The sequence below is a fragment of the Phaseolus vulgaris genome, chromosome 1 (genome assembly GCF_051622355.1).
Source record: "Phaseolus vulgaris cultivar YP4 chromosome 1, ASM5162235v1, whole genome shotgun sequence".
In the NCBI taxonomy this organism is placed as follows: domain Eukaryota; kingdom Viridiplantae; phylum Streptophyta; class Magnoliopsida; order Fabales; family Fabaceae; genus Phaseolus; species Phaseolus vulgaris.
The window spans coordinates 35,774,195-35,800,732 of NC_143498.1; the positions used below are offsets into that span (position 1 = coordinate 35,774,195).

At 37.9% G+C, this 26,538-nt stretch overlaps 1 protein-coding gene across 1 annotated transcript; it reads right to left on the reverse strand.

Annotated features, from left to right (window-relative positions):
• Positions 1-5,230: 5,230 nt before the first annotated feature.
• LOC137816136 (alpha-L-arabinofuranosidase 1) lies at positions 5,231-9,805 on the reverse strand. Its single transcript, XM_068619225.1, has 17 exons — positions 9,601-9,805; positions 9,116-9,170; positions 8,787-8,992; positions 8,533-8,648; positions 8,278-8,428; positions 8,044-8,113; positions 7,606-7,751; positions 7,469-7,514; positions 7,315-7,367; positions 7,079-7,223; positions 6,804-6,922; positions 6,611-6,682; positions 6,400-6,503; positions 6,242-6,298; positions 5,911-6,109; positions 5,627-5,767; positions 5,231-5,508 (listed from the first exon to the last, which is right to left on the reverse strand). Exons 1-17 carry the CDS (start codon positions 9,784-9,786, stop codon positions 5,410-5,412), a joined length of 1,965 nt encoding a protein of 654 aa, XP_068475326.1. The 5' UTR covers positions 9,787-9,805; the 3' UTR covers positions 5,231-5,409.
• Between the last annotated feature and the right edge of the window lie 16,733 nt (positions 9,806-26,538).

Genomic DNA, 26,538 nt, shown 5'->3' on the forward strand with positions numbered 1-26,538 from the left:
AGTTTCCTGTTGCCAATGTAAATCTGGTCGAGTTCTCTTTCCAGACACACCTCATTTTTCACTTCGATAAATCTCACAAAACCGAACCTCCTCCCCCATTTGTTAAGTTTTCATGAGATGAAGTCATCCTTGACCCTGCCCATTTTTAAAAAACCTTAACCATATCCGTTTCTCCAAAACCATGAGGAAAGTTTGAGAAAAAGAAGTTAGAGAAAGCTTCCGCAAACCCCAAATCACGATATCTACCATAACGTCCCCTGCTCGCCATTTATACTTTCCAACTGCTAGCCAGACTCCACTGATCGGAGTTTGCCACCGACGACGGAACACCATTGCCGCACTTCGGCACGGTCCTCACGCTCGTCTTAATAATAATACGAGCGCATGAAATTTGTCCATGAAATTAGCACTTTAATTAAACTCTATTGTACTTTTAATTGTTACATTGTTCTTCGTATTCACCCTGTTGTACATAGACCAAATACTCTTTTACTACAATAACAAGAATGGTGAGTTACGTTTTATCATGTTTTAATTACATGGTCTAAAGAAAGGCCCAATTATGCTTAATTTATGTCTTTACAGGTGTTGAATACGAGGAACCAGACGAGGTTCATTATGTGCCAAGAGATTAAAATTTCAGTAACGTTAAGGCTAAAGAACTCGTTGAATTGGGAACAAAAAATTTATCTGAAAGAGTCGAACCGTTGCTCTTATCTTCATATTTAAAGACTACACCAAATGAATTTAATGGCTTTGAAGAAGTGTAGAGATTGTATGAAGGTGGCTGCCTATATCTATCACTGCCAACGATATTCCAAGTGTCCTGAAGTTCTCACCACCTCATGTAATCCAAGTTGGTGGGAAGAAAGACTAAGTTACGTGCCTGAATCAGAAGTTGCCATGTGACTCATCTTGTGATCCGAGTGGGAGATTGATGAACACTTAGTTTTGGGATCTTTTCTATCATTTTTTTTTTTTTATGTTTTGGGTACATAATAGTCAATATATATGGGCATAGGAACTGTAGGATCATACATCATCCTCTTATTTTGCTTTTCTCTAAACTTATATTGATGCCCCTATTATATAGAAGAAAATGAGGGTAGGTCAAAAATATGGAAAAATCATCAATGGAAGTTTTCTTATCGATCATTGCTTCTTCTTCTTTTTTCCTTTCTCTTTCACACTTCCCCGTTTTATTTATACTATATATTAAAATGCTATACTTGATAAGTTAACCCTTTTGAGAACAACTCTTTAATAGTTTTATCCAAATAGGGGAATGTTATTTGAGATTAATGATGTAAATCAATTGTTGGATCACTTTTATTTCGGTACACATTATCCTTCAATACTTATTCTTTCCATCCTGAATTTTTGTATGAATAATTTCTTTAAAATTAAAAAAAAAATGTATTTTTCTTTTTGTCAATACTTTAAGCAACGCTTTTAAAATTGTGGTTGTTATAAAGATTTTAGGCAACGATTTTAAAATTGTTGTCTTTATAAAAATCGTGGCATTACAAACGACCACTCTCACCTCGATCATGGCTAAAAAACCGTTGTTTAAACTTTAGGCCACGATTTTAATGCTTTAAACTACGGTTTTATGTTGTTGCCTAAAGTAATAATTGTTGTAGTGATATATATATATATATATATATGACCTTTTATAAATTGTTTCTTTTTCTAATGGTTTAAATTCTGGTCCAAATTTGTCATTTACATCTCTTTGAGCATTAAGGATGACATCCATGTTGTACTTCCCAAATGTTAATTTTGCTACTTCTCCTTTAACCTTTAAGAACTTTTACTCTTTTTTTTCCAAAACATTACAAGATTCACATTTAGAAGATTTAGTTTTCAAATTAGCTTCACAACTACAATAGGAATTACAAATTAGTTCAATACTTTCGAAATCAGTTTCAAGATTTCAATTTTCCTCTTTTAATTACTTCACTTTATTTTTTAACCATTTATCCTCTTCCTTTAATATATTGTTTATAAAATAGTCTTTTTACTTCTTCATACATTTCAATAAAGGCATCAAGAATTTTTTTTTTTACTTATATTTTCATAAGAGTAAGGCCACTTACGCTATTGGTTTCAAAACTTTGATCGGCCAATAAACATAGGTTTGTTTCTTCTCTACTGTTTATTTCAGAACAACAAGAGTGATTGTGTTCCAATATGTTAGTCAGTAGTGATTACATTTCAAATAATACTCAACCTTAAACAATAGTAATTATATTTCAAAAAATACTTAACCTTAAACAATAGTAATTATATTTCAAAGAATACTCCATCTTATTTAGAAGCAGTTGCAGTCGAAATAATAATAAATTTCAGCTAAGAGTAATTAGGTCCAAAAAATACTGACATTATATTTTATGAGACTACAACTAACAGAAGAAGGAGATTCCTTTTTAAAAAAAGATTTAGAAAAACTTTTGACAAGACATCTATGAGGTTAAAATTGCATCGATTGTATTTCATTCAACGTTGTAATTACGAAAAATCACTTTATAGTGAGTCCATCGAGCCAAAACTATGTTTGGATGTTCTCATGAGACATTGATATTTTGAAAATGTTTAAAAGATTTTAATATAAAAATAAAGACTCCTTTCTTATTATGTATTCTACTTGTTCTTTATATATTTGCACTTGAAATAAAGACTTAAGGATTTTGAAATGAAGATTGATATAAATAATTAACTATAATCTTACCATTAACACGACAAGGTAAAATAATTCTTACAGTATTTTCAAGGAATTTGCAAGTACATCAAATGGTTGATCTTATTCTTAGATTTCATGAACTCAACTAAATAATCATTAAGATTTTTATACGGGCATCAATTTTAATCAAAGAACATAATGTTACCATGCTAATCAAAATACATGAGAGTGAGAAAGATGAAACTCAATCCCTATTTTTCCAATTGAAGAAACGAACTCTTTGTCTTGTTTTCTTATTAATCATTGTCATCCCAATCATTTCCAAAAAGCTTTATTATTCAGTTGTATATTTAACGAATATTTTACTTGATTATTCAATTGTTCCTTGTGGGATCGATATCCGTCCTTATGAACACATTATTACTTCTACAACGCGGTGCACTTGCCGTAAAAAGTCATTAAGTTTTTTTTTGTTAACTTTCTAAAGAGTGTTGTTATCATATGCATGGTTGTTAAGTTTCTTGATTAAGAGACTGCAGTGACCTTTGGCCTCCATGACCTATTTAAACTTTTCAAATTTTTTTTATTAAGTTCCTCAGCATTGAAAACTCTTTTAGAGCAACCACATGATTGACCACAAGTGTAAATCTTTTTTGCACATCATATATGCTTTCACCCTTCTGCATTTTGAACATCTTATATTATTGGATTAAGGTTATCCTTCTTGATCTTTTAACCTCTTTTATATCCTTATGGGTAACCTCCAAGACTTCCCATATTTCTTTAGCATTTTTACAAATTGAGATCTTATAAAACTCATCAAGTGTAAGTGTATAGGCAATGATGTTTCTGGCCTTAACATCATCATATTGCACTTTTCTTGCTTCATCAATTGTCTAAAGAGAACAAAATCTTTTTCCTCCTCGATATTATTAATAACATGCATAGGAATAAATGGACAATTCAAGCCAGCATCCCAAATACATCTATTAGTTGATTACCAGAATATTTGTATTTTGACTTTCAACAAAAGTTCACAACAAAGCAGTGGAGGCCAATTTATATCCGGATCTTTGTTTTGAAAAACTTTCATAAACCTTCTCTGAGGCCAAATGTTATAAAATAAAGAATGGCTTGTTTAAACCAAGGAGGGACTTAAATTGGTTTATTGACTTTTTTCTAAAAAACCTGCCTTCTTGAAGTTCTTATAAAAATTGTTTTAAGACTGAAAAGCTTAATGCAATTATAATGGAAGCAAGATTGATACAAGAATGGATTGTGACATAATTAAAAGAATATAGGCAAGAAAAGAATATACAAAATATTTTATACTTCTTCAGAACAACAAGAATGATTGTGTTCCAATATCTTAGTAAATAAACATAGGTTTGTTTCTTCTCTACTGTTTATTTCAGAACAACAAGAGTGATTGTGTTCCAATATGTTAGTCAGTAGTGATTACATTTCAAAGAATACTCAATCTTAAACAATAGTAGTTACATTTCAAAGAATACTCAACCTTAAACAATAGTAATTGCATTTCAAAGAATACTCGATCTTATTTAAAAGAGTTGCAGTCGAAATAATAATAAATTTCAATTAAGAGTAGTTAGGTCCAAAAAATACTGACATTATATTTTATGAGACTACAACTTACTGAAGAAGGAGAGTTCATTTTAAAAAAAGATTTAGAAAAACTTTTGACAAGACTGTGGTTAAAATTACATCGATTGTATTTCATTAAACGTTGGTATTACGAAAAATCGCTTGATAGTGAGTATATCAAGCCAAAACTATGTTTGGATGTTCTCCTGAGACGTTGATATTTTGAAAATGTTTAAAAGGTTTTAATACAAAAATCGAGACTCCTTTCTTATTATGTGTTCTACTTGTTCTTTATATATTTGCACTTACTTGTAATAAAGACTTAAAGGATTTTGAAATGAAGATTGATATAAATAATTAACTATAATCTTACCATTAACACGACAAGGTAAAACATCTTGTAGTGTTTTCAAAGAATTTGCAAGTACATCAAATGGTTGATCTCATTCTTAGATTTCATGAACTCAACTAAATAATCATTAAGATTTTTATACAAATTTTATCTTAAGTGTTTGATTTAAAACAACTTCATATTACTAAGAGGGTAAACCTTCATAGTTGACTTCCCCTCTTGAAACTTCACACTTTCATTCCTAGAAAAAAAAATATTGGAAAAAATAATAACTTATTAACAATAGTGATTTGGTGATGATAGTATAATAATTAAAAAAAACATAGTTCACTGTATGATTATGAATTTAAATATTAAAAAAAATGAAAATTTCAATAACCATCACACTAACCATATCACATTTAAAGTTCTGGGTCCGGTCTTAGAATGAAAAATAGAAACTACTAAAAAAATATATTTCATTTGGACACATTTAACTTAATCTGATGTTAATACACTTACACTTTAATAATTAATATTTTCTTTATTTAAAATTATGAGACAATAGATAAAAATGGAGGAAAGAGAATAAAAGGAGAAAAAGGAGAAAATAAAATAAAATTGGATGAGTAATGTATTAAAGATAACTATAGAGAAACATTACATAAAGGCATCCTAAAAAATTTAAATGGAAAGCAATAGGCCATATATTACAATTATTGATAATATAAAAAAGGGCACACAATCTCTTAATTTTTTACATTACTCATTCCTGTGTAGTAATTATCCTCTAATAAACTAACAAATCAAATGATGTGACTGAATAGGGAGAAACAATTGCACGTATCTTCCTTTTAACATTCACTGCGGAACTTGTTTGTGGCACCACCTGCATTTAAAATCAAAAGACCATAAATTATAAATCACATGATTTGTTTACGTAAGTTAGGCCAACATTAAATATTTTTTGTTACTCTTTTGAATTCAACAAACTTAGCAAATGGTACCTTGGTAGGCTGTGAGAAAGAATTCTCATCCATTACGTTGGTTGATGTAATCACTGTCTTTACAGAACGAAATAGTTGCATTTTTGAGAACCCACGCGTGCGTATGTAAAGTGTCTCTGTGGCTGCTCCGAAGTTCACTACCTGTGCAAATCAAAATCAATAACTCATAAACATAGATATATTGATCAAAGATCAAATAAAGGTAATCCAAGACATGTTTTTTGACATTCTAGCACATTAGAAACAGTCATAATCACAATTGAGTTGAAAAAGTCACCTCTTACCTTTATTCTTATGTATTTTTTCTCATATGGAGAATTTTGCCAACTAATTGCAGATGCAATAAGTTTATTAGATGAAGCTGTTTTGAGTTTTGAGTGCATAAGTTTTGCTCCACTAGACTCAATAAAAAGCTTTTGCACCCAATAGCTAGGTGTTCCATAGAGCTGATAAGAGTCGAACACAATTGCATCGGGGATCCATCTGATATGACACACGTTTGTGCAAACTCATGTTATATATGTCATTGTGGAATTTACAAATAATTGCACACAAAACCTTCAAAGTGTTTTGTTCTAGGTAGACAAAAAAATGTGATAATTGGTAGAGACTTACTTCCTGTCGTTTATATTTGAGAAAAGTGGTGCATAAGAAACCATGTCGACAACATCACTGCATTAGCAAAAAAAATGTAACAAATGAAAAATTGTACGTGGTTAATGTAAAAACTAAAAACACTTCATAAAACATAAACTACATTAATAAAAGTAAACCTGTTCTTTTCTAGGCCAATAAGAAATGCAGCTTCTGCCAAAGCAGCCAGAAGACTTCCATTTCCAGCATCTTGTCTCCATACAGCATACTCACTCACGAAAGCCTATAGAAGAATATATATTAATTATTTATGTATCAAACTGTGCATAAATTTACAATCCATAAATAGCGAATAACATAGTGTTCATTAAAACTAAAACTTGATCAAACCTTTGGTCCAGATCGTGACGTGTGATCGAATTGAGTAGACTTAGAAAATAAGTCCGTCGAGTTTGTATAAATCTAATGAAAATAAACATTAAAGGGATAAGTTGACAAATGAAACAAGACAAATAAGCATGTTTTTCCAAATTTGAATCAACAAAGAAAGTTTAAGAATTAACATATCGAAGTGTATCATTACATGAAAATCGAACAAATCAGCTGGATGGTTTAATTTTGTGCTAGAAGCATCACAATTTGAGATCATTTTCATATCTGGGTAGGCAATTTTTATAGCATCATAGAACTTAAGGTAATTTCCTGCAAAAACAAAAGGGTATACAAATGTCAGTAGTTAAATCTATAAATTTATAATCGTGAAATATCAAATGAGTCAAGTAAAACAAGTTTTTACGTACAACATATATGAGAAGTTTAAGACATGCATGTGCTTAAATAATAATAAAGTGCATTTACCTTGATAATTCGAAAACTCACAATCTTCATTTCCAATGGCAACATATCTCAAATCAAATGGTTTTGGATGTCCCAATCTAGCTCTAACAGAACCCCATTTTGATTCAGGAGATCCTCTTGCAAATTCAATGCCATCAAGGGCATCCTATTAATGGAGAGATTTCAAAACAATGGTAAATAACATGTATTGTTTCATAAATACCTAAAAAGAAATGAGTACGAGAAGAAAATTATACTTGCACATAAGGTGCTAAATTTTTTGTATTAATTTCTTCATGACGGCTGAAGCCTAAAATGAGACATTCAAATAGTTAGAAAACAAAAGATAAAATCAAATATATGTGTTGTTAAGAATGAATTTGAGCTAAGGCAAGAAGAACATATATATACCAGCGTTGAACACCCATATGGGCAATGCACCAAGGTCCTCTACTAGCTGCTCAAGAAATATTAAATTATTATATTTATTCAACTATAAGGTATGGCAAATTTAAAACCATAGTTATAAAAGAAAAATATATACACACTTGGAGATACTCTAAATAACCAATTCCATCATCACTCCAATAGTTCCAAATATCATTGTAGTGTCCTGGTCTCTCTTCCCATGGTCCAATTGTATCTTTCCACATATAGTGATTCTTGAGATAGTCTCCTTCAACATACGTTCCACCTTATGCAATGGACATGGATAAATAGAGTTAATTAGGTCTCAGGATTTTTAAGTGAATCTTATATATTTCTACCTCACTATTTTTAATTACATGTGAAACTGCTGCACAACTAAAATCTAGGGTTTATTTTACCATCATGACACTAAGTTTATTTTAATGATTTATAGTTCTATACAAACATATTTAAGTACTTAATCAATTATATTATTTAATGAGGATTGAACGTATAAAGGTCCCTAGAAGAAAATTTGTATGTCAAACCTCCCTTGGAATCATAGAATTTGGACATACCAGGAAATCTGACAAATTTTGGTTTCAAATCTGCCACCATTTGAAAAAGATCCTTTCGGTAGCCATGACCCTGCTTGAAGAGAAGATTGAATTGATGTGAAGGAATTAGCATATTCTTATTCATTCTTTAGATGATAAAAGAGAATTAATCTATCATTATTGATCCAAAAACTTTCTTAAAATTTAATAGTTGCATTTGTTGATTTATAAGGTGTGTTTGTTTGTTGTACTAACCATGTAAGTGTCCAATGGCATCACTGACACTTGGTCTAACAAGTAACTTCCTTCATTGGTTGTGGTTATTTGAAGACTTGAATAGTGATTGGTAGCGTTTGCTTCCACCACCGTCTCCACCCTTTTCCATTTTCCATCTTCAGAAATTTCTCTGAATCATCACAACAAATATTTTTAAGTTAGTATTATTTAATGTCATTAAAAAAATTAGAATTTCCACAATGTCTTCTAAGCATATAAAAATGATAAACTTACGTGATATTTGATACCATGTTTATAACATCAACACCCGTGAATGAAAGTTGAAAATCAAACTCTCCTTCTGATTTAACATGATACACCACCTTGTACAATTTCCCTTGCTCGATATTCTGAACATGAAAAGGAGTAATTTTAGAAGGAGAAAAGTTAGTTCATATAATATAAACTAATAATACATTTTCTTATGAAAATAAAAGTTCTATAATATGTGTGTGTGTGAATATGAAGTATATATTAATCTTGCTTACCATGCCCCAATAACCAGGGTTAGAAATACCAACGCCACCAATTGGACAAGGGTTCTGATCACTACAATACACCTCCATTTGTAATGCAGCTTTATTACGTTCAAAGCATGAGGAATAGTTAATTGATACAGAAATGGATGATTTCTTTCCTATAATTGACCAAGGATAAATATTCAAGGTGTTGTTCGGGCCTCCAGCTTCAAACCCTGAAATTAAATTCATAATATTATTAGAAAATTTTCGAAAATGATAAAAAAAATATTAAAATATAACTGAATTGAATCTCTTGAATGAATAGACAAGATGAATCATTTTTTTAAAGAAATAACCTCTATTACTGACAAGTTCTGCCCATAGTCCCCCAGCACATGCATGATTGATTTCCTGCAATATAAATTCAAAGAAATTAGTGACTTCTAAGATATTAAAATGAAATTGATTTTGTTGTGATACTTTTTTCTGTGCGAATATACGAGATTGGTCTATATAATATATTAGATGTAAATGTATTGGATAATATAAATGAGTATACAACTTGGAAAATACAGTACTAAATTCAAGTAATATAACATTTAATAAACATATAATATTATAAAGAATATATATGTAAGTAATTATATAAATAAAAATAACAGAGGTATTCCACATAATTCATAAAAAAAATATGGGATTACAAAGTGTAATCATTACTATATTTTCATTAAAAAATGAGTATACGTGATGGAAGTGGAAAATTTATTTTTTATGTTTAAAATGAACATAAAATGATTATAATAAGGAGAAATTATATCCGTTAAGAAAAATAATTGGTTACCTCAACAAATACTCCAAGGAAAGTGTTAGGAATTGTTCTTGGAGACACATTATTAGAAGCATGCACAACTAGGGTTGAGTGTGTTGAGTGTGCATCAACACAGCAATTCTCAGAACTAAGAAAATAAATGGCCAATAAAGAATATAATATAACATGTAATGAAACTTTTGAACAACAAAACGCCATTCTTAACAAGATTGTATGATGATACATCCTTCTCTCACAAATACCTCATATATATAAGCAACCAAAATGTTGTGTTTGTCTATTTAATTCTGAGAAAAGGAAAAAACTTAAATACATTTTAAACACTTTAAAAACATTAAATACTTTTAATGTTTCTACAAAATATAGATTTATATAAGCAAACTCTTCTCATTGGTTTATCTATTAAAATTTATATGTTTAATATTTTAATTAATATTTTCTTTAACTATTCCTATCATTATTTTCTACTTAATAATTAATTAATTTTTTACATGTCTGCATTTTGTTTATAAAGTTAAAATGATAATTGATAAAATTAGAATATAGAAAATCTATCGTTGACTTATTTCAATATAAAATCTTAAAACCAGATAAGAACCAAAAAAGTATCTTTAAAAGTATACATTGAATATTTGTTTTTAATATTTCTCTTGCTGGCATAAGTGTGATCAGATATGAATAAATCATAATAAGTATCAATGGAAAACAATAAACTCCTTTTTAAAGTTTTTCCTTTAATTAACTAAGATAAAGGTTTATTTTTCCTGTAAGAAAACATTACTCATTTTTTAGATATAAAAATATATTTTTATTAAATAATTTAAAGGAAAAACTTTTAATATGTTGATGCTTTACTTGAAAATAATAATGAGAGATATTTTCATTAAATTATTTAGAGTTGTTATCTATCAAAGGTTTATTCTTTTAACTAATTAACAAAATGATCATAACAAAGATAATATTGCCTTAAAGTATATATCATTTGTTCGTAATAATATAGCCAAAGTTTTTTTTTAAATAAATCTGGTTAAATATGAAGTTTGATTCTTACAAGCCTTCATTAGGTATTATCTTATTACTATTTTATATATTATCTAATTATTATTTTATAAACACTTGTAAAAGATGAAATATAAATATTATAACTAAAAAAATATCAAATTTATTTTTAAAGAATAGTGTTGGTTAAAATGTAATTTTTTTTAAACGTATATATTTGTTAAACCAACACTCAAGAATGTGACAAATTAACATTAAAGCAATGTGTATGCTTAATGTTAGAAAATAATAGAATAATTTTAATTAGTTTAACATGACATTAATTATTTTTAATTTATTTTTCAATAAATAAAAGTATTTGTGTTATTGTTAAATTAATTTTAGTTTGATTGATGTTAACTAAAATAAATAAAGACAGATAAGAGAGTCAACAAATATGTTTAAAAATATTGAAGATTTGTTTTTAGTATTTCTCTTCATTGTATAAGTGTGAATATAGATAATCACATATGAATAATTATATAGCCATAATTAAGTATTTATGGAAAACATTGAACCTATTTTTAAAGTTTTTCCTTCAAACTAACAAAGGATCTGGTTTGTTTTTGTTGTAAACAAATTGTTTATGTTGTGGATAGAAAAATGTTTTTAATTAGTTTAAAGGGAAAACTTTTAGTACATTCCTTCTTTGGATAATGCCTCAAAATATCAAGGAGATCATATTAATATTTTGGTTAGAGTATTTAAAGTTTTTATGTATCTATGATTTATTCTTTTAACTAATTAAGAAAATAATCCTGTTAAAGATTATATTGTTTTAAAGTATGCAAAGTTTCCTTTTCTTTCTCAAAACCAAAATATTTTCATCAAACATATTAATGATGAAAAGATAATATTTCTTGTTCAAATATTTCTTGTTCAAATATGTTTTTTTATAAAAAAAAATACATTTTTTTAATCTTAATAGAATGAGTTGATTTTTGTTTTGATGCATTAAAATATTTTTTCTTTATATTTTAACCCTTAAATAGTTACTTTTAATTTCTAAATCCTATTTAAAATAAATAAATAAATAATATTTATTTTTTTGCCATATGTTAACATTACATAAAATATTAACTTGACATTTTCACTAATATGAGTAAGGTGAAAATAAGGACTAAATAAAGTTTCAATTTTTCAGGAATCAAATCTAAAACAAACTTGAAATTGAATTTAACAATTTATCAAATGACAGGTAAACTTATTTCCTTTAACATATTTTCCTACATATATGTTCCCGCCGGTTGACTCGCTTCGTCGGTTGACTCGAACGAAAGTCTTTGCCCCTCCTATCTCCTTCTGAGAATCGCACTTCCTTTATCGAAGAATCTCTCACCTGCAAAGACAAAGGGCGCCTTGACTTCGACGCTCAAGTCAGTATAAGGGCAAAGAAACACCAAGTGTATAAACTAGTTTCAGTCTTAGAAACTGTGTACCTTGCTAGGGTTCTTAGCACCCTTTATATAGGTTGAAACTAGGGTTTACCTTCGTTCCTTTACCCACATCTAAGGTTCCTTAGAGAATGTCCCTGCGCTGCTATTACATAATCTTAGCGTAATCTGGCACATGGAACTTCCTTTAATTGGAGTGCAACGACTAACAAAATGGTCGTCTGGGTACCAACTTGTGCACCAAGTCTCTGGGGCCATCTGTTGCGCGGGTGCCCTAAGTATTCACGTGCCATGCATGTAGCTTCCTTCGAAAACCCTAACCCTAATGGGCCTTAGCCCCTCCAAGGACTGTTTACTCGTGTCGCCCCTAAATGCGCTATACACACCACCTGCATGGATCCCTCGTGACTTAGGCTTCCCTCATATCTGTCGTTTTAACTGATAACTATGTAATTTTGGGACCCACCTTACGTGGCCCAATATAACTGTTCAGACCGTCGACGTCCAATCTCACACTCTTCTGGCGAGGTCTGATGTCGATCTCCAACGTCGAGGTCTATGGCATTGATGTCCGAAGGCTGACCAACACCCCGATATGCGTATATAGGGCCCACCTTGCGTGGCCCATTTTTGCTATCAAGCACCGATGCGCGATGTCTGAGGTCAGTCTCTAAAGTCGATGACTGAGGACTGATTGGTACACAAGCCCCTTAGTCTCGAGCTGTAACTTGTTTCAGCGAAGAGACTAAGTGATCGCCCTAGGCGACCTACGTGGCACTAGGTAACAGGACGTGAACAATACATCGAAGTGACGTCTCACCATACTTTCTAGATCAGTGTACACGTGGCAAGATCAACGGCTATCGCTTGTTGGCGCTTGCGCTTCTTCGTATATTGTTCAAACCTTTAAACCCTTACGCTTTCTTCACTGTTTCATTACTTTCCCTTAAGCAAAACATTTCTCAAGCATTTCTCTCGTTCGAAAACGCTCTATCTTCCTCTTTCAAAACTTAGAACTTCAAACCCTTCTCGATAAAAGGTACGAACTTTGCTTGTCACTTGCTCTTGCTTTATGATTCTGCTTCCCATAACATGCTATAACTGTTCTGGGACTGTTTATGTTTTCTGCATTTTAGGGTTTCTGCACTTTACGTTTCCTCTGCTTTGAGTCTCTGTTTTTCTGGGTTTTGTCGAGTCACGCCATCTTCTTCCTTTAAAGTTTCATTTTTTCTTCTCTTGTTTAGCTCTCTTATTTGAGATGGCTCAATGGAAACCTTCTCCGGCTTCCACTTCAAATTCTAACTCAACTTCATCTCCAACCCCCGTTCCACCCTCGACACCAAACCCACCTCCTTCTGCCTCTGACTATAAGTCCCTATATCATTGGGCACCTGACGCCCTTTTAAAGCAGACCTCCAGCTTTACTTCCCTTGTGAGTATTGCTGCTTATAGGAAGAAACAAACTTGCCATAAGTCACGTGTCTTTGGCAAAGACCACGACAAGTTCGTGAGGATGGTGCCCTGTAGGGTAGGTGAACCGGTGTGTTCCGATGACTCCTCAGATCCTGAAGGTCCCTTCTACTTCGTTTACTCCACGGTCTTTTGAAGACTTGAGCTACAACTCCCCTTCTCCCCGTTCGAGCGAGCCCTCCTCACTGAGGTGAATGTCGCCCCTACACAACTGCACCCTAACAGCTGGGCGTTCGTGAGGGCCTTCGCTATCTTGTGCCACTGTCTTGACCATACGCCATCAGTGGACGCGTTTCTCTACTTCTTCGAAGCAAAGAGCCCGGGTCAGAAATTGTGGGTCAGTTTCAATGGCGTCGTTGGGAGGGTGTTGCTGATACTCTTCCAACAATCATACAAAGGATTCAAGAAGCACTTTTTCAAGGTGCGGTGCAACTAGAGGGACCCCACTCTCTTAAATGGGTTCCCTCTTTACTGGGTGGAGCAGCCCAACCTTTAGAAGCCTCGGTGCCTCGAGGACCTTCCTCCTCAAGAGCGGGAAGTGTACAACCTCATTTCTGGCCTCCAAGCTCCAATTAACACGGTGGAGCTGCTCAAATTTGAGTTTAGCCCTAAGGCCCTCAAGGGTTATATTGGTACCTTTTCTTATTCCTGTTTCATGTTTGCTGCCACTTGCACGTTGTTTAATTTCTTACCTTTTGTTGTTAAAATGCAGGCATGGCCTTTAACAAGGATAAGAAGAAGAAGTTGGCTGCGCTGCTTGCCAAATGTAGGGCTCCTGCTGCTGGTGTGGGTACTTCAACTCCTACAAATCCTCCCCTCATGCCACCTCTGCCCCAAACACATCTGAACCAGCCCCTGTTGACAACAGGCTAAATGGGGTGGTGGCGGCCGTTGGCACCGAAGACGAGGATACCGACTCGGGCCTTGTCTTCAACAGGCAAAAGGTGGGCGACATGGAGGCGCCAGCACATTCCACTTCTGATGGTCGTGTGCCATCCTTCCAAGACAACCCTCCAAGCGCTTCTTCCCCTTGCGACCTTATCGTGCATGAAGACGGGGGGGAGAGCGCTCCTGAAGATCGCCAGGCACCTCACGCTGTCGAGCTCCCCGCCATCCTTCAACAAGCCCTTAGCCATTTCCAAGACAAAGAGGTGGTGGAGAGCTTGGGTGGGAACTTCTTCCAAGACCGCGTAGCTCAAAGCCTTTGAGACTTCCTCATCGCGTCCAACCTTGCTCTGAGTAAGGCGCAAGACGCACAAGACTCGCAGGCTGAGATAGCGAAGCTGAGGGAAGAGTTGACCCTCCAAGCCAAGGCCTTCTCCAAACGTGAAACAGCCATATATTAGGAGTTGACGAGTCTTCGTCAATCTGAGAAGGAGGTCAAGAGGTTTCTCTTTGAGAAGTCTCAACAGGCCCTTCAACCTGAGGCGAAGATCTTACCTCTCTGCAATGAGGTGGTCGACCTAAAGGAGAAGGTCGAGGACATGCAGACAAAGATGGCCAAACTGGAGGAGAGAGCCACCCAGCATGAGGTCCAACTGGGCCAAGTGGAGGGGGAGCTGGCAGAGAAGATTGAACTCTTCCAGAAGACGGAGGAAGAGCTTACCAACGACGTCACTGATGCTTATGGCGAGGGGTTTCAAGATGCCATGACTCAGTTTGCCTGCGTGCATCCTGAGATGGATCTTTCCGCTTTCGCAGAGTCGAAGTGGGTCGTTGAGGGGCAACTCGTGCCCAGAGAGTAACTTCCTCCTGTAAATTTAACTTCTTGGTAAACAGTTTGCACCTCGTGTGTATATATATATTTATGAGCGTCTGCTCTTTCTTTAATTTCTTTGTCTTTAATTGCTCGTGCTCGCATTAACTTTGACTAATAGTGTCTTTGACATAGGTTTACCGCTGAACCTTGTTTGCTTTAACTCTTGACCTTTATTGTCTCACTCGTGCAAACCCTTAACCGGTCTAGTCTTTGTCATACAAGGATAAGGAAAACTCCTCCTACTGTTTTGATCATCCTCTTGCAAGATAAGGGAGAGGTCTCCTTGTTGATCTCGCCTTTGCGCTCTTTAGGTCATCGAGCCTACCTTGTTAGTAACACTGGAGAACCACACTGTCCTCGACCTTGCTTCGTGAGGGCAAGAGTGAATTTGACTGTTGAACCATACTGTTCGACCTTGGCGTTCCCATGCAAGAGGGAGGCTCACTGAGGAACCATACTATTCCCAATCTTGGTGTTTCTAACCCAAATGAACGGTTTGCACCTGACCTCGTCCTCGCCCATGGGGCAAGGGTGGATGCAACTGTCGAACCATGATGTTCGACCTTGGCGTTCCCACGCGAGAGGGAGGCTTACTAAGGAACCATACTATTCCCAACCTTGCTGTTTCTATCCCAAGTGTACAGTTCTTAACTGACCTCATCCTTGTTGTACGAAGTCAAGGGACGGATCTAAATAACTTACCGCAACCTTGTTGTAAAAATTCAAGGGATAGGTCTGAATAACTGACCGCAACCTTTATATAAAAAGTCAAGGGACAGGCCTTTAACGGTTTGAACGATACTATTCTCAGCCTTGGTGAACTCACACAAGAGGGAGACTCACTGGGGAGCCATACTATTCCCGACCTTGGTGTATCAATCTCAGGGAGAGGTTCATTAACTGCACTGCACAACATATTTCTTAACTGAATAACTGAAATTTTATTGTGTGACCTCGTTAAAAAACCCTTGTAAGGGAAAAAAAGTGTTCCCTAAAGCTGTGTACAATACAAACAACTTAACTGAAATAAAACTTAAGGTTGGTCGCGTTCCAAGTACGAGGAATCGCCCCACCTTTTAATGTCTTGAGCCTGTATGCTCCATTCCCAAGGGCCTCTGTCACTCTGAAAGGACCAGTCCACTTGGGGGATAACTTGTTCTCTAGCTGGTATGGGTGGGCCTTTCGCATCACCAGGTCGACGACCTGAAACTACCGAGGCCTCAGCTTGGAATTGTATTTGTAATCCACGCTCCTCTTCAAGGCCTCAGCCTTGATCCTTGCTTCCTCCCTTACTTCGTCCAGTAGATCTAGGTTCAGCTTCCTTTCTTGACTCTTCGACCACGAAGTTCTGGAAATGTGGCAAATTCTCTTGGATTTCTAATGGAATCATCGCGTCTGAACCGTACACCAAGCTAAAGGGTGTTTCTCTAATTGTGGACTAGGGAGTAGTGTGGTAAGCCCACACAATTCTAGGAACTTCTTCTGCCCAGGTCTCTTTGGCTTTATCTAGCCTTTTCTTCAGACCTCTGAGCAATACTCGGTTGGCAGACTTGACCTGCCCGTTCGTTTAGGGTGTTCGACAGATGCGAACACCTACTTTACTCCCAGCTCCGTACATAGTTTGCCCAACTGTTGGCTCACAAACTGGGTACCATTATCAGACACCAAATGTTTTAGGATTCCAAAGCGGCACACTATGTTCTTCCACACAAAGTGTTGGATCTTGTGGGCTGTGATCTATGCTACAGGCTCAGCCTCTATCCACTTTGTGAAATATTCTATGGCAACCACGAGGTACTTTAACTAACCAGAATTTCGATACCCCAAGTATGAAATGGCCATGGGCTATAGATCGACCTCAGCTCCTCTAGAGGCGCTTTGTTCCAATCGGCATGTTACTGGCACTACTTGCACCGCTATGCATACCTCGTGCAATCTTCCCTTATGGTTGGCCAGTAATATCCTGCACGAATGGCCTTCGACGAGAGAGATCGGTCGCCGATGTGGCTACCGCATATCCCTTCATGCAGTTCTGTCATAATGCGCGTGCATTGCTCACCACTTACACACACCAAAATAGGGTGGGTGAACCCATGCCTAAACAACTTTCCATCGATCAAGGTGTACTTGCTCGAATTTTTCTTGATTTTTCTGGCCTCTGTGGGATCTAGCGGGAGTATTTCATCAACCAAATAGCGTTGGTAGGGTGTCATCCAAGTTTCTCCTGTTTTGACTTGGTAAACCTGCGACGGCCTTTCCTCAGTGACTGGGTACACACTTTTTCTGTGCGTTTTTAACGTCTCCTGCGTTAACGACCGATGAATCCTCCTCACCTCCTCCGATGTGCTGATCTGCTGGACTTTTGTCGCGTTTTCTGTGGTAGTTCGAGGTGTTCTCAGGGTCTCCTGAATGACTTTCCTCTGTCTGCCCCCCTTGCCCGAACTGGCGAGCTTTGCAAGCAAGTCTGCTTGGGCATTCTGTTCTCTGGGTACGTGGACTAACTCGAACACCTCAAACGTCTCCCTCAAGACCTGAACGTACTCTAGATATGCGACCATCTGAGGGTCTTTAGCTTGGTATTCCCCGTGACCTTACCTGTGACTAACAAGGAGTCACTCTTCACCAACAAACCTTTTGCACCCATCTCCTTTGATAGCAGCATTCGAGCGATTAGGGCCTCAAACTCTGCCTGGTTGTTACTGGCCTTGAAAGTGAACCGTAGGGCCTGCCCCTTCCAAGATCACTCCAGCCCCACTACCTTGTTGGTTGGAGGAACCATCTACAGAGAGTACCCATCTGAAACCTGCTCATTCTTGGTGCGTGGCTGTCGAGGAGAGCTCTACCACGAAGTCAGCATAAACCTGGCCTTTGATGGGGCCTCTAGGCTCATATTGCACATCGAATTCTGATAGCTCTACCACCCATCACACCATCCTTCCTGCCACATCTGGCTTCTGTAAGACCTTGCGGATTGGAAGGTCTGTAATCACTATTACGGTAAAGCTCTGGAAGTAGTGGCGAAGTCTTCGTGCTGAGAATAGTACTACCAGGGTTGCTTTCTCTATGTCCTGGTATCTCACCTCTGGCCCCTGCAACACTTTGCTAACAAAGTAGATCGACTTTTGCACCTGGTCCTGCTCTTGCAGCAGAACCGAACTGATCGCTTTTTTTGTAACTACGAAGAACAGGCAGAGTGGAGTACCTAGTTGTGGCTTGCACAACACTGGTGGACTGGCTAGGTACTCTTTCAACTTTAAGAACGCCTCTTCACCCTCTTTGGTCCATACGAACCTGTTGTTTGTCTTCAGGCACTAGAAGTAAGGATGTCCCTTATCCCCTCCTGCCTATACGAATCTGGACAGAGCGGCCATGCGCCCTATCAACTGTTGTACCTCCTTAACTGAGATCGGGCTCCTCATGGCTATTATCGCAGCGCACTTCTCAAGATTCGCCTCTATCCCACGTTCAGTGAGTAGGAACCCCAAGAACTTGCCTGCTTCTACCCCGAACACACACTTCTCTCTCTGGGTTTAGCTTTAACCTGTATTTGGCTATTGTGGTGAATAGCTCCTCCAAGTCTGCTATGTGTTGTTCTCTCAGCTGGGAGGTGACCACCATGTCATCTACATACACTTGGACATTCCGTCTTAGCATGGGCGCTAACACTCTGTCCATCAGCCTCTAGTATGTCGCCCCTGCATTTTTAAGCCCACAGGGCATCACCTTGTAACAATAACAAGACAGCTCTGTCATGAACGTTGTCTTGCACTCGTCCCTGGGGTGCATCATGATTTGGTTGTAACCAGAGAAGGCATCTAGGAAGCTGATTAGTCTTAGTTAAAATACCAAATTAATTTTTAAAGAATAGTGTTGGTTAAAATGTAATTTTTTTTAAACGTATATATTTGTTAAACCAACACTCAAGAATGTGACAAATTAACATTAAAGCAATGTGACTGCTTAATGTTAGAAAATAATAGAATAATTTTAATTAGCTTAACATGACATTAATTATTTTTAATTTATTTTTCAATAAATAAAAGTATTTGTGTTATTGTTAAATTAGTTTTAGTTTGATTGATGTTAACTAAAATAAATAGTAAAAATAAATAAAGACAGATAAGAAAGTCAACAAGATAAGAAAGTCAACAAATATGTTTAAAAATATTGAAGATTTGTTTTTAGTATTTCTCTTCATTGTATAAGTGTGAATATAGATAATAACATATGAATAATTATATAGCCATAAGTATTTATGGAAAACATTGAACCTATTTTTAAAGTTTTTCCTTTAAACTAACAAAGAATTTGGTTTGTTTATGTTATGGATAAAAAGATGTTTTTAATTAGTTTAAAGGGAAAACTTTTACTATATTCCTGCTTTGGATAATGCTTCAAAATATCAAAGTTTATGTGATTTTAGACCTATTTCTCTGGTTGGATGTCTATATAAGATCATATCGAAGTTGCTATCTCTGAGGCTTAAAAAGGTGATGAGTAAAATCATTGACTCGAGTCAGTCTGCGTTTCTAGCTGGTAGGGGAATTTTGGAGAGTGTGTTGGTGGCCAATGAAGTCTTAGAGGAGGCGAAAAGGAGGAAGAAGAGCTGCTTATTTTTCAAAGTGGATTGTGAGAAGGCTTATGATTCGGTAAGGTGGGATTTCATCAGTTATATGCTTGAAAGATTAGGTTTTTGTGAACAATGGATTGCTTGGATTAAATCTTGTCTGAAGTCTGCAACGGTATATGTGTTGGTTAACGGCAGCCCGACTAAGGAATTCGTTCCTTCAAAGGGTTTGAGACAGGGTGATCCTTTGGCTTCGTTTCTTTTCCTTATTGTAGCTGAAGGTTTAGCAAGAGTGGTAAGGAATGCTGTCTTGTTTGACTGGGTGGAGAGTGTGGAGGTTGGGAGGAATAAGGTTAAGGTTAATATGCTTCAGTATGCAGGTCTAAAGGTGAACTTTCTGAAGAGTAGCATTGGAGGTGTGGGGTTTGATACTTTCACGATCAATTGTTTCGCAAAAATGCTTCTGTGAAGTGATGAATTATCCTTTCAAGTATCTTGGGTTGCCTGTTGGGGGATGTCACAAGAAGGAAGCGTTTTGGGATGGGGTGGTCGAGAAGATAAAGGAAAGACTGGGAAGATGGAAAGGCAGATTTATCTCGATGGCAGGAAGGATTTGTCTGATTAAATATGTTCTCTCTGCTATACCCTTGTTCTATATGTCTTTGTTTAAAATCCCTGCTATTGTTATGAAGAAGATTGTGAAAATTCAAAGAAATTTCCTATGGGGTTGGAGGTCAGGTGGGCGAAAGATTGTGTGGGCTTCTTGGGAGAAGGTGTGCGAACCCCGTGGAAATGGTGGTCTCGGGGTTATTAATATTAAATTTTTCAACATTACTTTGTTGGGGAAATGGATTTGAAGGTTGGGTTTTTCTAAAGGTGGTCTGTGGAAGGAGGTGGTAGAATCTAAGTACGGGGTTGTAGAAAGTTGAAAGGGCCAAGTTCAAAAACGATGGGGTCCCTTTGGTGGCGGGAGCTAAAGGCGATTTGGTCGTTGGAGGAATGGGGGGGAGAGTTCGACGACCGTTTCAATTGGAAAGTCGGTAATGGGAAGGAAATCAGGTTTTGGGAAGATAAATGGGTGGGCGATTTTGAGTTGAAAAACAAATTCCCGAGGTTATACTCTCTTTGCAGGGATAAAGATGAATTGTTGGAATGTTGTGGGGTCTGGGAAGAAGGAGAATGGAACTGGAAGTTTGGGTGGAGAAGAAATTTATTTGATTGGGAGAAGTCTCAGGTAGGCTAACTTTTTTGAAGAAATTAGAGGTTTGAGTATTGATCCGGATATTGATGACTCGTGGGTTTGGAGGGATGGTATGCATACTGATTTCTCGGTTAAATCGGCTTATAGTGTTTTAAGGGGACATAGTGAGGGGGATTTGTCAAAATTGTACAACTTTTTCTGGAGTATTAAGGCTTTGCCTGCGACCCAGGTTCTAGCATGGAGGGTATTGGAAAACAAGATTGCTACTAAAGTCAACTTGGCACGGCGAGGGGTGAAGATTGTCGTTTTAGTTTGCTGTTTTTGCAGGTTGAAGGAGGAATCTACTAGTCATTTACTCTTTGACTGTAGAATTGCCTGACTCGTTTGGGGTCAATGTTCCGCGTGGTTAGGAATGTCGTCGGCTTCTTCCATTGATCCTTTCGCTCACTTCTTGCAATTTTGTAACGTTATAAAACCGTTTAACTCTGTACTAGGAAGTGTGTGGATCTCGATGGTTAGAGAGATTTGGTGTCATAGGAACAATGTTATTTTTAAAGGAGGTGTGGTGGATCATTCTGAAATCTTCACTTTGGCTCAATTGAAGGCTAGGTCATGGGTAACTTCTAAAATACCCTCTGCTTGCTTCTCCTTTTCTGACTGGTGTCTTGCTCCTTTATCGTGTTTGAAATTGATTTAATTGGCATGACCCAGTTTAGGGTGATAGGTATCTCTATTTCGATGGTTTTTGTGGGCTGTTGGGCTGGTGTTTGGGTTGGTGGATAAGGGTTGTTGTTCTTTTTGCCCCTTGTTTTGGTTGCAGTGAGTTTATTTTGGGTTTGTTTTGAGTTTGTACGGGTTTGTTTTGAGTTTGTACGAGTTTGTTTTGAGTATTGTACGGGATTGTACAGGTTTTTTAGTGGTAGAATTTTTTGCCTCTCTCATTTTGTTGGTTTAGGAGACTTGAGATTTGATTCATATTATATAGGTATGTATAAGGGTTGAACCACCCCTTAAGTGGTTCCTGTTATTCAATTCTTATTGCTGATAAAAAAAAGGAAATAATATTAATATTTTGGTTAAAGTTTTTATGTATCTATGATTTATTCTTTTAACTAATTAAGAAAATAATCCTGATAAAGATTATATTTTTTTAAAGTATGCAAAGTTTCCTTTTCTTTCTCAAAACCAAAACATTTTTATCAAAATAATTAATGATGAAAAGATAATATTTTTTTTTCAAATATTTTTGGTTCAAATATGTTTTTATAAAAAAAAATACATTTTTTAATCTTAATAGAATGAGTTGATTTTTTTTTTATGTTGTACTGACCACACCTTGGTCATCGGCCTGAGAGAAAGACATCGGATATCGGTGGTTTGATAGTAATGGTGGGACCCACGAACAGTATGAGTTAACAAGAGTTAACACCCAGATACCAAAAACACCTAAGTCACGAGAGGATCATGCATGGGGTGTGTATGATACATTCAGGTACGACACAAGCAAGTGTTCCTTGGAGAGGATAAGGCCCGTTAGGGTTAGGGTTTCCAAGGAAAGATTGCGTGCATGGCACGTGAATGCTTAGGGCACCCACAAAACAGATGATGCCGCAACGCTGGTACGTAAGTAGGTACCTAGGCGGCTAAGTTGTTAGGTCTATGCACTCTAGAAAAGGGAAGTCTTATGCGCCAAATTACGTTGAGATTGTGTGATAGCAACGCAAGGACATTCTCGTAGGAACCCTAAGCCCACAAAAGTAACCCTAGATACAATCTATAAATAGGGTGGTAAGAACCCTAGCACGGTACGCCATTTCTAAAACTGAAACTACTTTACACACATTACTGTTTCTTTAGCCCTTACTGACTTGAGCGTAGGAGTGAAAACAACCGCAAGGGCGCCCTTTTGTCTTTGCAGGAAAGCGTCCTTCAACCTAAGGATGTTCGATTCTTAGGAGGAGACAAGCGGGTCTGCGACTGCTGTTCGAGTCAACCGACAACCAAGTCAACCGGCGAGAACATTTGGCGCCCACCGTGTTGAGAGCCACCAGCAACATGAGGAGCACGAGACAAGGATCTGTTGCGCCCTCAAAAGGGGACAACGTCACCATGCAACAACTCATGGAGACCATACGTGCCCTTCAGAAGGCAGTAGCAGCGTCCAAAGTCGACCAAGATCGTTTCCAGGTTGATCTGGCTAGATCGAAAGCAAACAATGAAGAGTTGCGCAGAACCAATGAGGAACTGCACAGAAATTTGCAGAACGTAGGAGAACGCACTGTGAATGAGCGAGCCCCGCCGCTGCCAATTAAGGCTCCCCTCCCATGTCGTTCTCTCAGGTGATCATGGACACCGTGGTACCAGCCACATGCATGGGCTCGAAGGTCACCTCCACAGTTGTAGAGGACCCAGAGGCGCATATCACAGCGTTCTACACCCAAATGATACTTTCAAGAGGTTCCGATATCGTGTACTGTATGTTATTCATGAGTATGCTGGCAGGCGCAGCGTTGGAATGGTTCGTCAATCTCCCTGACGGACACATTACTTCATTCGACCAATTCTCAACGTTGTTCAGAGAAGAGTACATTGTCAACAGGGCTCCTGCTCCTATCTCTTACGATCTCTTTGACGTAAAGCAATACCAGGAGAGTCCTTGAAAGAGTTCTTAAACAGGTTTGGGGTACAAGTGGTGAAACTCCACACCAAGGACGAAGCCATGACGGTGCATGCCTTCACCAAAGGAGTGTTGCTAGGACCCTTCAGCGACTCGCTGATAAGATGTTTCCCGAAGATGTTTTGCGAGTTCAGGCGTCGGGCCATGGTACACATCGTTGTAGAGGATTAGGTCACAGAAAAACGCGGTAGCATTGGCTCCATCGGACCTCGGGGAACAGGTTGTCCTCAGCCCATGAGGGTAACTTAGGCCACGACGGAAGCAAGGAAACCCCAAACCAGGGGACACATGAGAGAGATAGAGAGAACATTCCACCCAGGCACAATTTTCGAGTGGACCTTAAGGAGTTGATCGCCATCCCTGATGTGGAAAGCAGACTAAAGCCCCCGCCGAAGACCGATAAGAGGCTAGGGCCCAATAAAACTCCTTGGTGTGAGTTCCACCAAGCCATTGGCCATAAACTACGCAGCTGTCTGGCGTTGGGGTTCCAGTTAGATGAACTAGTAAGAGGCGGTTTCTTGAAAGACTACCAGCAAGAGCCGTAGGGGGCCCTGACGACAACGGCCCCAACGGGAGATTAGGGGCACGAGGTGCCCATCCACGGAGAAATGAACACCATCGCTGGAGGTTTCTTTGGAGGAGCGTGTACCACCTCCTAGTGTACGAAGTACACCAGAGGTGTGATGACAGTGGAAGTCCAAGGGTCAGACCTGACGCTCGAGCCCAACCTCGTCTTCACAAAGACCGACCTACGGGACGTAGTCCCACAAAACAACTACCCCGTGGTGATTTCAGTAGTGACATCGGGCAGAAAGATACACCGCGTCCTGGTAGATCAAAGAAGCTCGGTCGATGTGATGTTATGGTCGACCTTCAACAAGCTGCAGCTGTCCCCTGATCAGTTGAGGCCTTACGTTGGCTGCCCGTACGGTTTCGCGGGAGACCAGGTGGAAGTGCGGGGGCACATAGAGTTGAGGACAACCTTCACTGACAGCACCGCGTCCCGCACCGCCAACATCAGTTATCTCGTCGTTAACGCTCCTTCAACCTACAACATTCTTTTGGGCAGATCTGCTTTGAACAGGATTAGAGCAGTGGCCTCGTCGATACATATGAAGATGAAGTTGCGTTCCCTCGAAGGAACCGCGATCACCATGAAGCCTGATCAGAAGGAGGCCAAGAGGTGCTATGAGAACAGCCTCAAGACAAAGAGAGGAGTGTGCTCAGTCACCACCCAACCTCCAAGGAAAGAAGGGGTCACCCGTCTTGAGGTCGCTCGGGAGTAACGAGTCCAACCTACAGAAGGGGTTTTGGAGAGGGATATCAGGGGCGACAGTTCTAGGTCACCGACCTGGTGATGCGGAAGCCCACCCTTACCAGTTAGAAAACGAGTTGTCTCCCAAGGGGACTGGTCCCTTCCGTGTGACAGAGGCCCCTGGGAATGGAGTATATAGGCTCGAGACTTTAGAAGGTGGAGCAATCCCTCGTACGTATAACGCAACCAACCTTAAGTTTTATTTCGGTTAAGATGATTGCATTGTACACAGTTTTAGGGGACACTTTTTTTCCCTTATAAGGGTTTTTTAATGAGGTCACCCAATAAAATTCAAGTTATTCAGTTAAAGAGAAATATTTTGTACAGTGCAGTAATGAACCTCTCCTTTGGTTTGGTACGCAAAGACTGGGAAGATTATGGTTCTTAGTGAGCCTCCCTCTTGTGTGAGTTCACCAAAGTTGAGAACAATATGGTTCACCAATTAAAATCCTCCCCTACCTTTGTACAGTTAGGGCAAGGTCAGCGAAACGAACCTCTCCCTTTTGATACGCCAAGATCGGGAATAGTATGGTTCTTAGTGAGCCTCCCTCTTGTGTGAGTTCACCAAAGTTGAGAACAATATGGTTTACCAATTAAAATCCTCCCCTACCATTGTACAGTTAGGGTGAGGTCAGCGAAACGAACCTCTCCCTTGGTTTGATACGCCAAGATCGGGAATAGTATGGTTCTTAGTGAGCCTCCCTCTTGTGTGAGTTCACCAAGGCTGAGAATAGTATGGTTCACCAGTTAAAATCCTCCCCTACCTTTGTACAGTTAGGGCGAAGTCAGCGAAACGAACCTCTCTGTTGGTTTGATACGCCAAGCTTGGAAATAGTATAGTTCCTAAGTGAGCCTCCCTCTTGTGTGAGTTCACCAAGGCTGAGAATAGTATGATTCACCAGTTAAAATCCTCCTCTGCCTCTATACAACAAAGACGAGGTCAGTAAAACGAGCACCTCCCTTGGGTTAGAAACACCAAGACTGGGAACAACATGGTTCTTAGTGAGCCCCCCTCTTGTGTGGGAATGCCAAGGTCGAGAACAAAACAGTTGCCAGTTAAAATCCTCCCCTACCTCTACACGGCTAGGGCGAGGTCGGAAAGAAGGATCACTTCCTTGTATTGTAAGGCAAGGCTAGTAGGGGTTCTAGTTACATGTCTCCCTTATCCTTGTATAAAAAGGTTGAGCACGACTAAGTGCAGACCTCCTTTGCCTTCTAAGGGAAGGTCGAGAACAACATGAATCATGGTCAAAGGTCTCCCTTGTCTTGTAAGACGAGGTTGAGAGTGGCGCGGTACCTAGTTAAAGATCTCCCTTGACCTATGAGCCAAGGTCGAGAACGATACTTCCCTTACCTTTGTTTGGCAAAGGATGGGGCGAAGAAGGAATTCGAATGAAGCACTGCCTCTACCCTAAAATGATGAAGAATAAAGTCAAGCGAGCGGTAAAGAAGCGTGCTACCTTAGTCATGAAGGCCCTAAAGCGTTGTTAGACTAAGCAAGCCAGACAAACCAGTTAACAACGAAAAGG